Below are 17124 nucleotides of genomic sequence, written 5' to 3' on the forward strand. Positions count from 1 at the left end.
ACAAACTTAGCAACGGAACTTCACTACGAAAGTCATACGGTTATTTTCCTTAGTGGCAATGCTAACGGTCTAAGTGAAACACATTACTATAGATTCTACACAACGATCCAAAACGTGTTGCCCTCCCAAAGTTTATTAATCAAACTTTTGAGGGCGCTTCTCAAATTTTATATGTATGTCTCTTCAGTCCTATCTTATCTAAAGAAAATTCAAACAATTTAAACATGCCGACATTACTGGTCATTCAGATCTCGTTTCTGAAGAATGGAAATTACATGTACATAAAATATCGTTTGCTGCAAGGCGTTATTTATACTAAATACGGGAACAGAAAACGAACGAATATGCTTTTTATTAACATTTCTGTATACAGGATTAACAGAAATCAAAATATCAAATGCATGAAAACAAACATACAATAGCAATTTTTAAACTTTACGAAAAACCACCTGTTTTCTGAACTACAATAAGTAATCTGCAATTACAAGTGAACAAGACATTTACGTTATGCTGAATACATATATTTATTTAACCCTTTATCTCCGTACATATCTTTATCATATTCCTCTGTTTCTTATGTGCAGCTCTTATGTAAATGGAAGGACTGGAATTTTGCTTTTCCCTGTTAACCGCAACAAAAATCAATTCATCCATTTCCAATTCGACCGTGAAGCACACCCAAGTGCTCATAGCCTTCGATAAAATCCATCAAACCTGTTTCAAAACTAACTTATATGATTGTATTCAATTGATTTAGTGCAATTAATGTTAGAGTTATGTTAAAATTTACAGTTTGATTTCAAAATTACCGTAATTTAAACATACCATTCTAATAAACATCTAATTAATGTTCATTTTGCATGCATTTTACTATAAAATGTAAAAAATAAAACTGATTTTGTGCAAAAGAGGAAAATTTACAACCCGTCTTGATGAACGTAAAAGTAGAAGTTAATCAAGGAATCCCTCCATCATCCAATTTTCTGTCATACAACATGCAAAATACTATAGTAAAAAAAAATTTAATAAGATTTCCAAGTTGGTATGTTCTGTTTAAAAATTCGTCTTCAGGGAAATGTTTGGCACTTAGATGTTATAGGATATGAAGTTCTGTATACAAATCAAATAAACGTATGCAAGAAACACATTTAAAATCTGTAAGAGAAATTATCAAATCATAAAAAAATTCGACCACACATCTTAAAGCTATCACAGACTGGAGAAATCATAAACTGCAGACAATGAAAAAAAGTACCAAGACTATAAAAAAAAAATAAAATTCAAAATACAATTTTCATATAAACTGATGTTCTTTTTTCAAAAGCCATGTTTGGTCCAATTTCCACCACAATATCTGTTGATCAGTTTTTCTATCTATCCCTTGGAAGTTTTTAAAAACCAAGCTTTTCTTTCTATCCCTTGAAGTTTTTAGAAACCTAGTTCTTCTTTCTATCCTTTGAAGTTAAAAAACCAAACATAAATCACACTCAAAAAGTTGTATCACGTCTGTCTGTACGTTACGTTATCAATAAAGATGAACATTTCCAATATTTTTGGTTTTGATACTTCACAAATTGTAATGATGGCCATTTCCTCATGAATGCGCTGTAGTTGTGAAAAATGAGCGTATGGATCTTGATGAATATAGTACATCTATTTTAACGGCTGACATTAAAGGAGAATGTAAATATAAGAAATAAATTACATTTTTGAAAATACACGAAGGTATCAACAACAATGCTTCATAACAGTATTCTTTTCATGAAGTGCTAATGCACTTTTTGAAGTATGTGGGCATAAAGTGTTGCATTTCATACCCTCATGTATTTTTTTAAAAACCCTGAAAATTTCTTTAAACATGGTAAAAAAGAAACTGCAGAAACTTAAGAGCTTTTAAAGCAATAGTTAATTTTTGGTCATTGGATTAAAACTAGTTTCAAACTAAAATATCACTTTTAATATATCAATGTTTGAAAGCATAATGAAATATTCTACAATTCTGGTACTTTTGACCTCTGTCTGCAGTAGAAAATCTTGCGTATATACAAGTAATAAACTGAAGTGAAATGTGATAAAAAGAGGTTTTTCTTACCCAAAAAATTGCATTTTTTTCAAAAGATCATAATTTTACTACATATACTACTGCATTATGTGTAATTAAGTGATTGCATCCTGCGATTCTATTCCTTTTCCTAAATCCCAGTCATCATCTGAATTGTCCTCATCTTCCTCAGTACCCATTGCTTTTCTACAAATTTCTACTCCAGTATCTACAATCATGTAAGGCAAAGAATCTCCTTCCTCAAAATTGGACTCTTCCAAATTAGCAGATGGAGGATCAGAAACAGCAGAAGACATATTAGATTCAATGAAAGTTTCTCTATCACTAACACTTTGAATAATTCTCACTTGATCACTAGAAGTTGTATTTAGAGGAGGTATCTGTTCTTGGGGTGATTTTTCTTTTCTAAATATGAGTTTCAGAGAATGACTGTCATTTGTAGGTGAAAAGGAACATGTCATAGAAGGCAGTTCTCCTGGATTATCACAGTTAGAAAGGTTTTGGTTTGATGTATCACAAATTGTTGAGCAAGCACTAGTACTGTAACTTCGTGTTAATTCTGGCTTTGAAATGAATGATTCTGTATTGATGTCTATGCTACTTAAATTTCTATGCCGTTGTTGATGTGTTTGACTAATAAAGCCAGGCCTTGGATTACTGTTTTGGATTACAGGTTCCTGATGCTGTTGACGCTCTGCCTTGTACTCCTCCAAAATCCGGCTCCAAAGTTGATCCTGATTACTATCTGGAACATTGGCAGGCAATTTGGTAATCCCATCTCTGCTGTCTTCTTGAATATTTTCTATCTCAAACACATCATTCTCAGCAAATGCTGTAGTCACATCTGCCTTTTGAACACGAGTCTTTACAGCATTAACTTTCTGTAGTGGAAAAGCTGCTTTGGAAGATGACTGGCTGAACGAAGTACTAATATCTTGATTCAGAGAAAGGAATGTTTTGCTGCTTTGGTTATCGTCAGAAACATAGCCAACTGGAATCGCATACAGAGGCAAATCCTCCTCATTTTGCAAGTGTGTTGTCAGTAAATTTTGACCACTCACATCTACAGTATTTGTTGAGGAATCCTTTAAGATTTCAGATTGCGACTTGATTGTTTCCAAAGGATTTCGTGAAAAAGCATGAGATTCGGGTTGATTAGTAAATGGTTCTTTAGAACAGGTGTTGAAATGAATATCCACAACTTCACTGGTTTTAACTTGCGGACCGGGTATCAAATGAATGTTGTTCTTTGCTGCATTGTCTTGGGTTATATAACCATGAATATGATCAGTTTTACATGCACTGGGACTTACAGTTTCATAATCCTCAAGAAACTCATATACTTCTTCCGGTATAGATATATCTCCAGGCACATGATGGCAGCTGCCTACCTTGTCTGTAGAACTCACTCTTCCTAAAACAGTTGTACTGTCATCACTGAAATGGAGACTACGGGAACTCTCATCCTCAAACTCGACCCTATTTTCTAGTTCTGTTGCTGCTTTCCTCAGTTCTTCATTTAAGTTTTTGGGAACATTTATGACATCAATTCCCATAGTGTAATCTTTGGACTCGGCGGCATTATTCATAACAATAATCTGCATGCCATCTTTATCATCAGCAATATCTTCAGGCTTCCTTTCCTTGTACTTCTTTGGTGATCCTTTCAAGGGATTTTCTTGAGGCTTACGTTTTGTTGAAGGAAAGATTCCCAGTGTCTTTGCAATGATCTGCAGTAGATCCCTACCATTCTCAGGACTAACTGAATCTAGCTCTGGTTGTTTCCTGACCACCACATTATCATCTTCATAAGTTAAAATTTCTTCATTTGAAGGAATAGTAAATGTTGGTTTACGATATTCTAAATTCTTTGGGTCCACTGGTTTAGGAAATACGACCACTTCTTCTATGCCACTACAGCTTCCTATTGAATTTTTGGCTTCTTTTCCTTGACTACAAATATCAGACTTGCAAACATCTTTGGAACAGCTCGAAACATTTTCTAGACTCTCAAACAAATTCTTCCTTCCAACTTTCTCATCTGTAGACAAAGGCTTGTGATCTTGAACATTTCTATGTTTATTTTCTAACCTTTTAAGACACTTTAAAATAAAAGCAGATCTTGGATACATGACTTTGTCAGTGACTGCTGGTATGTCTGTTTGCAATCCTAGTGTCACACTGTAAGATGGCTTGGTGGTATCTTCATCCCTCACTTTTGTCTTGGTGAATTCTGAATTGTCTGAAAATGTATCACTGAAAACATCCATAGCGTCTGTGAAATGTCGTTCAATCAGTGTTTTGTTTGGTGATTTGAAAGGTGAAACAGTTCCTGGTGTAGTTAACATTTCTGATGTCCTGTTTTCATCTTTGCTTTGGGTAGATGGTTTTGATATTTGTTCTGTAAGTTGTAATTTTTCAGAATTCAAAGCATCTGGTAATTTTGTGGCAAGATTTTCATGTTCAAAATTGTTCTCCTTGTTGAGTTCATCTAGGCGACTGACTTGTTCTTTCATAGGTAAGATGGCACCAGTTTCTTCATCTTTATCTGATGAGGCATTTAGAACTGGGCATATCATGTCTTCTGATACATCTACTTCAGTACGGGTACTGTCCAACTGTGCAACAGTCGTCAACACTGGAGGTTCTATATCATCGTTAATCTCATCTCTCAGAATATAGATATCTTCCTGAAGCCTGCCAGCTGCATCCACTACTTTCTCCAAAACTGGAGGTTCATCTTTTTCCACAGAATTTATATCCTCTCCATCATCAACCTTTTCCAATATGCGAGACCCATTCTCTTTCAAAACTCGTCTAATGAGAGATTTTGGTGTCTTGTAGTCTGAAGGTAAATGAACTGTTGCCATGAGACCTAAATGAAAGAAATGTTGTTCCTTCTCATTCAAAGTGTCATACTTCACTAAAACATCCAGACTTGCATTTCTATATTCACTACTTCTTGTGATGCAGAAGTTGAAGTCGTAAAGAGATTTCCTCCTTGTCTTAAGCTTTCCCTTCTTGTCCTTGTTTAATTCTAATCTGGTATCTGAAAACCGCCTGTTAATGAGTGTAATCATTTTTGGTTTGGCTGGCGCTGGTTTCTGCTTTTTCTTTCTCTTAGCAGTCGGTTGAGGCACAGGTTTTTCCAGTTTCTTGGGTCTTAAGACTTTCTGAGTGAGATTTCTTGTCAGTCTTACCTTGCACGGTACTTTATTGTGCTTCCTTAGAACCTCTATTGTTCTGAACACCTTGTCACAAATTCTACACTTTGGAATTTTCGGAGTCTTTGGTTTCTTTTTGGACACTTTGACTTCAGATTGAGATTTCAAATCCTTTTCAGTTAAGCTTTGCTTGGAAGGTGTTTGTGCATCAGATTCTTTCGTTTGGTCCATCACATCATTCACAACTGGTTCTTGAGTTTTGCTTGTACACTTACAATCACCGGTATATTCTTTCTCCTGTGAGTCTGTTGATTCTGTAGGTCTTGCCACGTGTTCACCAGACAGACATTTTTTCATTTCAGTCTCTTGTTCTGAGTTAGTTCCAGTAATAATTTGTTCACAGTGTTTTATGCTTTCAGAGGTATCAGACTGCTCATTTTTTGCTTTATTTATGATGTCTTGTTCACTTGTTATTGCTTGTTCCCATTTGAAATTGTGTTCATTATCAGAAAAATTGGAACCACAAGATATATCAACTCCTGGTCCTTTGCTTGAATTATAATTGGCCTTTGTGTCAACATCATCAGGAAACTTTGAAATATCTTTACAATTTTTTTCTGCTGACTCCTGTTGATTCAAATCTTCTCCTATGACCTACTCAAAGAGAAAATGAAATTTTACCACAACATTTATTTCAATTTACATTCAACAGTTTCTTCAAGTACGCTCTTGATAAGAAAGACAACTTCTTTACATGAAACATGTGAAACTATGACAGAGATGCTTAATATAAAATTTGTAAAGGAGTCACGATAAAAAATATTTCAAAAGAACTTGGGCCAAGGAATTATAGTAATATTTACTCATTTTTTACAATATAAAGTAAATAGGACAGTTTATGCATTGTAAACCATGAAGTTGTTTATAAAATAGCTATCATTTAATTTTGTAAATCGTGTTTGATATTATTTGATGAATAATTCAAAAGAAAATAGGAATTTAATCTGACACGGACCAATCCCGCCATAGCAACAAAACACGAACGGAAAAACCAAACGTATTGTGACGTCATTCCTAGGACGTAATATAGCGGGACTAAACAGCAACTTTGTTCATATGATATAAAGAATGTTGATAAAGTCAAATAAACCAATCAAATTGCGTATTACAAGTAAAATTCAATTATTTCAGTTGATCAGGCGAGTCCAAATAAAAAAAAAAGGATGGATTTTGGCTTTACTGTTTAAGGTAATTCCCAATACCATGTAAAATAACGTTAGAAACGAGTCACGAACATTATCACACATTCAACGAACCCGATGGCATTTTGGTGAATTTTGTAGACCGTATTAGGATTGATTTTTTTGAAAGCAAACAACAAAAATTTAGAATTAAAAAATAACAACAAAAGAATCGCAATAAAACAAGCCGGTTCTATACAAAACAACGTTCGGGAGAGAAAATGCTTATAGGTATATATATTGCGAAGTTGTGAACTCTGCATACGCATTGCGTTATGACACACAGTCATTTAGTAATTCCCGTGAGATTTCTGCATATATTACAGATTAGGATGTTAAATTGTGTTGCCAACTTTCAATGTATCTATTGTAGGCCATTTTTTGTGTGTGATTTCTGATCATTAATGACGGGTAGAAATATCGAATCTCCTATACAACAAAATGCAAATTTTTGTGTGCTACATGTACTAACAGTCACATATTTTTGTTATGTTTTCCCTATAATTTATTTAAACCTGAAAGAATACGATCGATGTCGTCATGATCTAAATAAAATATATGCATAATCTAATTAAAAGCTATATGACATTGTAATCCCCCTTGCAAAATTTTTATATTTATTTACACGACAAAAATTGCTTTCAAGGCCCTCCGAATCCATAATAAATGTGAGTACATGTATCTGCATACATGTATCTCTATTGTGTCTAATGATTTCAGGGTGTTCAATTTAGATCGTACGTTGACAGATTTGTCACATATTTAGGCCCTATCTGTAGGCCTAGGTGTCGTACGTTTGTGTTATTGTACATACAGTATGGATCATGGGTGTTGTAATGTAATTTTCTTTTATCTAATTAAAAACATTTTTCTGGCCGGACATGACCTTCATTGATGTTTTGATTAAAATGTCTCGGAATGTACACGGTACTACATGTTGTTAACACTCACATCGCATGGCTGTATCGTATTGTTAAAAACTACCTGGAACTAAAATTTACCAAGGGGGCGAGGAATGCAGAATTCGGGTGTTTTAAAATATTCGAATTTCCCAAATTTGTAACCCAAGCATAGGTTAGCATTCTCTGAATGAGCGTGAAAGATATAAAAATCATTCTGATCTAGATCACTTTGTTCCAACTAGATCTGGCGACACAATTTTATTTTTTCATCTAATGTGACGTCATGTCAGTGTTCATGTGACGTAGGCTAAGCTCCATAGTAAAGTAGGGATTTTCCTAACTTCAAGCCCGATCCCTAAAGCTTACGGCAATCAATGAAAGTGGTTTTTAATTATTTGAAGCTTTAATGTTTTAAACTGTTTTTCAAAAACCACCCTGTAATATTTCTTGAAATGGTAATTTAGTCATGTAAATGATGAATGAAACATGTTTGCAGAGATAGGAATTTTATACACCATTTTCCAATATGTGTTTTTTCAATGTTTTTAACCTAGAGGAGGACATTAGTCTCTCAAATTATCTGATACCCTATCTACTTCTTATGTCAAATGATTGCTGGAGTGTAAAGGTAAAACCCATTGAAATGTTTCAAAAATCTGTAGGTTTTTGAAAACAGAATTTCCCGGATATGGTAGGCTATGATTAGTCAAAATTTGACCATTATATGTGCATTTTCATCACCTTGAAACCAAGAGCATGGTTCAGTAATGAAAAATTATTGAAAACAGTCAAATGCAATACATTTTCTTCAATTCATATGAAAGAAACATATTTCTATCGTTTAAATAAAGACAGTGCCTAAAAAATGTATGTATATTAACGCTGCTTGTTTTAAAGTGATGTGTTCTATTTTTAAGAAGGGGCTGTACTCTGGGAAAGGCCGCTAAACATATTTTTCTTCGGGAATTTGGTCAATATACATCCTTGACAAAATACATGAAAATTTTGATAGAAATCTGAAGGTTTTTCATTAAGATGTGGTATGGGGAATTACCTTCAGTCAAAATCAAATTTACACTCATTATCATAAAATCACATAATGGTGATCGCTCCTGAAGCCCATCCATACCTGTGGCTTGTTTGAGCAATATCATAGACAGTAAAGGGCTACTAATCAAGATGTTCAAGACTATAGGGACAGACTGAAACGCTTTGATTATATCATGTTCCTTGTACGTTATGTGAAACTTTTTAAACTGTACATGAATGTTTGGGCACTTCCATTTTCTTAAAATTTTCACTAATAACAGTCTGGACCCAGTTGCAAGGAGGTTTTAACATACAGTTAACTTCCCATTAACTCTTGAATTTATATAGAGTTAACTAGATGTTAACTGTCAGTTAAACTTATCTCATCTTCGTGCAACTTGGGCCTGGAGTGAGAAAATATCTTGCAGCGATTTTTTTCCTTATATAACTGGTACCGATAAACGGTACCATTCCCAATGTCAAAAACCATTGATTTTTCCCAATTTTGAGACTAAATATTCCCAATTTACTTGCCGAAATATAGACCGCTGACATCGTAATTTATTTAGTCTGAAACGTTGTACAAATTAACTAAAATGTCCACTTTCGGTATTAAATTGAAAGTACAGATCATGGCAGTGCGCGTGTTTTGTAGAACTACGACGATTCTAAAATGAGCCTATGACAATTCCTTATGTCTCACAACAGCAAATATTAGCGTAAAAAAGTTTGTAAAGAGATGACTACTTCTTGTTTTGTTCTCTTTTTTCTTTTCTTTTAGTTGAAATCATTTGCCGATACATTGGTAGAAAATTCCCAATTTGTTCGATTTTGACGCTATTTTTCCCAATTGAGTGGGTACCGGTACCAGTACCAGTGGGTAGAAAAAAATCGCTGTCTTGTGACGTGTGGAGAAGGCGGATTGTGTCAATGACAGTAGTGGCATATGTCCTAATTAATTACTAAGACAAGAACACAATTTAAAAAGAAACTTAGTAACTTCTACCTGTGTGAACGTGTATACAAAAAATTAACTGATATTTTGTAATACTTGCCTTAGGATCAATAGCTTGAAACTTTAAAAAAAATCTTCAAGAATTTAGTTCTTAATCTGGTTTGTGCACTACTTTTTGGCACCTATTTACAGTGTGTATTAATTCCTCGTTTTACAGCACCTGTATACTGGTCTTTGCCTCTATTTATTCAAAGGACTGCCCACTATTCATTTCTCACTAGCCCAATACGTAATTCTAAAGACCAATCTTTCAAACCTGACAACAAATTTCAATAGTCAGGGTCATCGCAATTGTGGTTTATCATGAAAACAGGAGCAAGAAAGGGATATTTATTGAGTGTCTGCTCTCACACTACCAAAAATGCAAGGAAAATGTTCCACATGTCTATCAATGTGTGTAAACAGATACCTGTGAAATGAGATCAAATTCATCCCCTGGATTTCCTGTTTTTGAAGTCATACTAGGTGCGTCTGGGGAGAGCACCAAAGTCACTGTCGTACCATCACTGCCAACCAGCCTCACTTCACTAGGCAGAACGATACTGCCATCACTGCCTGGATCCTGGGCAGATGAGGCCTGCTGCAAATATCAAGTCAAACTACTGAGTGTCCACACTGTTACTCATCAATTCCAGAATTACAAGTTCTGCATGTTTACATTTATAAAACATTTCTCCAAATACATTTGCCCTCCTACATACATGTATGATGGTCAATATTAGATTTGTTTCCTCTTCTTACACTCCATCTAGTTTCCACAGTAAATTGTATGCCTGAATATTTCCTTCACACAAACAACAGGTTGTCCACTACTCAAATCATATTTTTTCCCAATTCATCTTTTATATTTTTCTTGCTCTTTATAGCTTATACAATGTATCAAAAACATTTACCCACCTGCGAATTAAAGTTTTCAACTACACCAACAGTTGACAAAATGAACTTCTCCGCTGACGAGCCACCCTCGTTATTACATGCATTACTTTCAAATGAGACTGACAGGTCCCTATTTTCAGGATTGAAGTTGACTACTTGTGGTCCACTAAAGCTTATCTGGGCGTTGTTGGTGGGTGCATCTGTGTGTGAACAGTATATATATATATATATGCGTGTGTAATATGAAAATAAATTGATGGTACAATACAAGGGAAGAACAGAGAAATCTACGGAACTGAAGAGGACTGACCTTGGTTAGTTGAGGTCAAAGTGATTTCCTGAGTGGCTTCTGGTTTATAATCCTCTGCTACAAGGCTTATTGGAGGCGTATGAAGACTGCGATCCTCGTCCACTGGGGGGGTGGACGTCACCTGTTCTACCCTCACTACTTGCATCTAGAAATACAATGTCTATACTAAAGCAAATCTCTCTCCCAAGCACAATGACATTTGTGTTTCAAAATCAGAAGCGGTAAATCTATTCACTTGTATCTTTAATAAGCTGGCTAAATGTTCAATATTCATATTTATATGTATTGACTAACTCGTTTGGGGTTTCTATTTTGGTGGAGTCATCCATTCAAAGGAGAACATCAAAAATAATTTATACATAATCCCGATGTTATCTTTTACAGTTGTTTTGATTGGACAAAAATAAAGCTAAATGAGAATTTACACATCAATAAATCCAAAAAACGCTATGTATACACTGTACGTGACTGAAAACAAATAACATAGTGCGGGAAAACTATTCAAATTTTCAAAATTGGATAATACAGGGAATAAATTGGAATTATAAGAATCAAACATTCTTTTTGATGAATTTATTGATGTGTAAACTCTGGAAATGCATTTTAATTACAAACATATACATAAAAGTGCTTCGCACTTTCATTTAGTTTGTGAGTAAAATGTCCAGAGTTTACACATCGATAAATTCTTCAAAAATAATGTTTAATACTATAATAACTTTCACAAGATATACATTCAATTTGATTTTTGGTTATCATATACCTTCCTATCATTTTTATCCTTGATGACCAATGATTAAAACAAATGTCTGGAATAAACACATTTAGTCCAAAACTTAACATCTAAGTTTTAATGTATTCAACTACATATAGAAATAAATCATTTAAATAGAACTTTTTTTTACAAGATTTCACATTTTGTTGTCTTATTTGAAGTAATAATAAAAGGTACATGTTATAAATGCAATTATTGTTTTTCCCTTCTTTTCACATGTATATCATTTCAATGTATAGTTTTCAATAATATGTTAAAGACAAGAGGCCTACAGGTTACCTGAGTATTAATTAAAAGTATCACTAGTGCCAAGGGCTATGAAATCCTGTTCTGCATATCTAAGCTAAATTTTAATATTCAGCAACAGAATAAAACAAGATGTGTTCTTAAAATTTAAATGCCCCTCAAAGTGCATATACTAATGAACAAGAGATGTTTGTAAAACACATATGCCCCCCATGGTGCAAAATTGAAAAGGGTTATACACACACATCATTTAATTGATAGTAGCATCATCAATTCAAAATATTGAGCAAACAATATCTTCCTATGTCAAGAGTGGATTGACCATGTGACCTAAAAATCAATAGGGGTCATCTACTCCTTATGCTGTACCAGTGTACCAAGTTTGGTGTCTATCAAGCAAATAATTCTTAAAATATAGGAAACAATATACTACTATGTCCAGTTCAACCACTGACCTTTGACCATGTGACCTCAAAATCAATAGGGGTCACCTCCTGAAGATATACCAGTGTACTAAGTTTGATGTCTGTCAAGCAAAGGGTTATCAAGATATTGAGTGGACAGTATATTATTATGTCCGGTTTGACCCTTGACCTTTGACCATGTGACCTCAAAATCAATAGGGGTCATCTTCTCCTGAAGATGTACCAGTGTATCATGTTTGATGTCTGTCAAACAAAGGGTTATCAAGATATTGAGCTGACAGTATATTCCAACATCCAGTTTGACCCTTGACTTTTGACCATGTGACCTTAAAATCAATAGGGAGCATCTTCTCCTGAAGATATACCAGTGTACCAAGTTTGATATCTGTTAAGCACAGGGTTCTCAAGATAATGAATGGACAGTATATTCCTATGTCCAGTTTGACCCTTGACCTTTGACCTCAAAGTCAATAGGGTTCATCTTCCCCTGAAGATGTACCAGTGTATCAAGTTTGATGTCTGTCAAGCACAGGGTTCTGAAGATATTGAACGGACAGTATATTCCTATGTCCAGTTTGACCCTTGACCTTGGACCATGTGACCTCAAAATCAAGAGGGGTTATCTTCTCCTGAAGATGTACCAGTGTACCAAGTTTGATGTCTGTCAAGCAAAGGGTTATCAAGATATTGAGTGGTCAGTATATTCCTATGTTCAGTTTGACCCTTGATCATGTGACTTCAAAATCAATAGGGGTCATCTACTCTTTAGGATGTACCAGTGTACCAAGTTTGATGACTGTCAAGCAAAGGGTTCTCAAGATATTGAGTGGACATTATATTTCTATGTCCAGAGTAAATTGACCCTTGACCTTTTGACCTGAAAAACAATAGAGGTCCTCTTCTACTCATAACCAACCCACATATGAAATATCATTATCATCAAGTGAATGGTTCTCAAGATATTGAGCGGACAACATATGGTCTACCGACTGACCGACAGGTGCAAACCAATATGCCCCTCTTCTTTGTAGGGGGGCATAAAAAATATACTTTTCGCAGTGGAACCTCGTTATTACGTTCTCCCTTTATTACGTTAGTCCGCATATTTCATTGAAATTTCAAAGCACAAAACCATTTCTTAACGAAGCTATATAAAATAGATCTGGTTATTACGTTGTCCCCAGATGCCAGGACTCAGCATTACGTTGTAAAAATGCTGACAAAAATGTAGTAAACGGTACCCCTAACTATTCAATACTGATTCTCAAGATAGTCAGCCATTCAGAACTAGACTGCCCCTAGCAGTCACTGTAAATTTCCTGGTCTGTTAGGGGATTAGAAACGCTTGACTGATCACGCTTTGACAGATCTAGTGACATCAATACAGGTGAATACCCTGTATCGAAGCCAGTGATAAACAATCAATGTTTATCTAGAAATTGTACTCTATAAAATTTTACTTCATTTCTCATATTTTGATAATCGAAGAAATATTAGTGTTGTGTGATTACTTTCGCTATTAAAACTATTTATGGACAGCTTTGGTATCAAACATAATTTCGACGAAATTTATCGTAGGGAATGTTAACACAGCTTGGGTAATGGCTTGGACAGAGTTAAATGACCAAGGACCGTGTTCAATTAAAAAATTGCCAGTTATTTTGATATCTATAGTTTGGCCATAGTTAGATCTCGTCCATAAATACGCCGATCAAACTGCCCAGTGTTATCGGTTGATTTGTGCACGGCATTTAGCTCAGTGAACATTCTAATTCTATCCTTCAAAAGAAATAAAGAAAAAGGATAAAAACATGAAAAAATACGGACATTTAAGATAAGATGTAAATAAAACGAAGTGTGACTGTCATAGTCCTTTAAACAAAGATATTCACGCACACCCCTTCTACGTAGTACATGTGTATCAATGGAAGATATACTATTTTCAAATGATGTTTTTAACGGATTTGACTGGGAAATGTTTATTACGTTATTTATTGTGACAAAATGAGAAACATAACTAGATCCGATCTCGTTGCGAGCAACGAGTGGGTCTTCTGTCCGATTTTCAATGAATGAATGAAATAACTGAATTGCATTCTCTGTATAATCTCGATTATGTTTGATTATGAATCGAAAAGATACCTCTGATGCGATAGTAAATATCTTCCGATTATCGAACACTATTGTTAACACCCGACGGACACTGACCAATTGCAGTAAATTCATGAAATCTACACATGTAAATATAAAAAATGCCCTCACTCCATCTGATCCTTCTATGGTGGAGTAACTTGGAAATGCTGGTTCTCCATACTCTTCCACACTACACAACACTGGTTCATTTTGATTATACAACCAATCTGGATTACCCCCATCTGGTATTACTTCCGTTTCCACATCTGAAAAAGACATTAGTGTATTTTAAACTGGAATAATATCATTATATTCGCCCATTTCACCCTCATCATGGATGAACAAATTCAAAACTGGACAAAATTTCAAATTCAATCATATCTCAAATAATCAAATGCCCCAGTAAGCCCTTGAATAGATATTGCTGTGTTTCTGCTGACCCAACTGACCCTAAATTATACCCTCTACCCTTGATTTGTTTTTTAACATGTTCATGAGATCATTCAAGAAAAATGTTTTTAGAGATTACACTTGTAATTACCAAGTAATTCACATCAAAGAGCATTTACAAGAAGCATTAATACATGTAGTGAAAAATAATCCCCCAATGTTCAATATGTCAATATACCTGCAACTTAAATGTTTCATTGTGTGCCCCTAAAATAAAGTTTAAGAATAACATATAATTATTAATTTTCTTTCACTAATTTTGACTTGGATGTTAGCAGAAACACAACAATTCATATTTTTTGCTTAAATGGTTTGAGCAATTCAAAACCAGACAAAATCTAAAAGGTGATATCCACTGTATAAAGGAATACACATGCAATCAAATAAAAGATCTTGCTGATATTTTCACTCCTGATACTCTAGGGATTAATTTTTTAGAGTCTGTAGGGGGCCGAAATAAGGCCCCATTCCCAATGCTAAAAAGCAGGTATTTTCCCCAATTTTTGCTTAAAAATTCCTGAACAATGAAAACAAATCAAGCAGGGTAGCCAATTCGTTCATAAATCTTCTTAACAGGCCCACAGATTACAATTTTTGCTGAAAAAAATTCTTAAGTAAACTTAAATTTTTTGGCCTTTGCTTATTTGAATGAAGTAAGCTTCGACCAAATTGAAAGCCAGAAGGAGCCCAATTATACCTTAAAGCACTCTAGTTTGGGTTTTTCCCTATTTCTTTGTATGAAATATTTCCCCAATTTCAAGCAAATGTCGCTATTTTTCCCAATTGGAAAGGCCCTGGCCCTTGAAATCAAGACCTTAAAAAAACCTGTACTCCAATTTTCACAACAATACATTTTTATTTTAGCCTCTAAATGAAAAGTGAACTAGTCTTGACACATTTGAAAACATGTACAAACTTTGTAGCTGCTGTGCTTGCTGCTTCTGTTGCTCCTGTTGCTGTTGATGGAGAGCTTGTGCTGCTCTTAGTAGAGACTCAATCTGGTTGGTCGCAATATCATCCCCCTTCGCATCTCGTAACTGTTGGAGCTGATGTTCAAAATTGTCCAGTTCTGGATTGGTGTGGTGTAGAGATTGAGATTTAGTAACAACAGGTTTGCTACATGGATGTTTGACATGTTCTTTCATCTCTTCCAGAGTAGTGAAGACAGATTTACAAATTAAGCAGCTGAGCGGATTTTCTTTCTTCTGTCGTTTCTTATTACTGCCAATTTTCTCCACATTCTGTGATAGACGTATATGTTGTTGTAAGACTTTTAAAGTTAAACATTTGAGGATGAATAACACATAATCACATTGGCCAACTTCCTTTTCTACCCTAAATGAAATAAATTTGTTTTAAATTCGATTACTTATAGCTGTTTCACCCATGGTGTTCACAGATAAATGCTGATCTGAAGATACTAGATTGTGAGTTTGAATCTTGCAGGGTTTAATTTTTCCCCCCTGATTACTTAATTTCTACTAAAACTGAATTTTTTCACTTAGTATGGTAAAATCTAAAGTTTTAAATTTCAAACTATCATTGTACAGTCCTTCGTTTTTCATTCATATCATGTTCTGTACTGTAAAGTGTCATATATACATCCTTAAGGGAACTGGTTCACATTTTTTGAAATATTTTTCATTTTTATGTTAAACTTTAAAAATAAAACTCACATAAAGTACCAGGGATCGAAATTCAATTTTTTTACAACTAGCAAATTTTAGCTAGTGGATTATTTTCCACTAGCAAAATTGAACTTTTACTAGCATTTTTCAATTGATTGCTTTTTTACAGGAATTTAAGAAAACAAGCATATCTCTATATCAAACTATATGAAAATAAAGTGCAATAATAAAAATAAGATTCAGAGTTCTTTCATTTACCATTTAATGAATTATCAGACAACATAGAATTTTTATATCATTATATCATTGATGCATGTTGAGGGTCATAGGGTACATTTGAGTGGCGTACTCGCTGTTCAGAAATCTATCACCTATTTACAACATCATGTGGTTTGAAATCTTGAATATTCAAATTATTTGGAGATTTCATTAAAAAAAAAATAGTTGAAAAACACACTACAGATAACTTAAAGTGTTTGACTAAAGATACAGGACAGTAGGACACCACTTGAAGCCGTGATACTAACACATTGCTTTCGTGTAAACACGGACAAGATCATCATGATGTTAATGTTATTCAAATAAGACATCTCGGAGATGCCAGAAGTAAGCTTGAAGTACTTTGACATCACTGACTGAGATGACCATGGCCTTAGTTATTTATTCGATCCACGTTAACTTTTCCCAATACTTTCATAATCATTCTGTAAAGCATTTCTATGCACAATACAAAATTATTGTAAACTTCAAAGTACAGCCAATACACCGAGGAAATCCGGAAAAAAGATCAGGGTTTTTTTTTCACTTGCAAAAAAATTGCGATCACTTGTGATTTTTCACTCGCAATTCAAATTTTTTTAACTCGCAT

At 34.4% G+C, this 17124-nt stretch overlaps 1 protein-coding gene across 2 annotated transcripts in view; it reads right to left on the minus strand.

The window, feature by feature from the left end:
* Positions 1–335: 335 nt before the first annotated feature.
* The window catches only part of LOC125683022 (uncharacterized), a 20927-nt gene continuing 4138 nt past the window's right edge, over positions 336–17124 (minus strand). Inside the window, exons 3-8 of one of the 2 annotated variants that reach the window (XM_048923708.2) lie at positions 15545–15869; positions 14308–14444; positions 10600–10744; positions 10311–10489; positions 9823–9993; positions 336–5880 (exon numbers count right to left, since the gene is read on the minus strand). In XM_048923708.2, coding sequence (XP_048779665.2) covers positions 2158–5880; positions 9823–9993; positions 10311–10489; positions 10600–10744; positions 14308–14444; positions 15545–15869 — 4680 coding nt within the window. In that variant the 3' untranslated portion in view covers positions 336–2157. The remainder of the gene's footprint in view (positions 5881–9822; positions 9994–10310; positions 10490–10599; positions 10745–14307; positions 14445–15544; positions 15870–17124) is intronic. The other variant, XM_048923709.2, reaches the window with a different exon arrangement.

Source organism: Ostrea edulis, chromosome 6 (assembly GCF_947568905.1).
Source record: "Ostrea edulis chromosome 6, xbOstEdul1.1, whole genome shotgun sequence".
NCBI classification, from domain to species: Eukaryota; Metazoa; Mollusca; class Bivalvia; order Ostreida; family Ostreidae; genus Ostrea; species Ostrea edulis.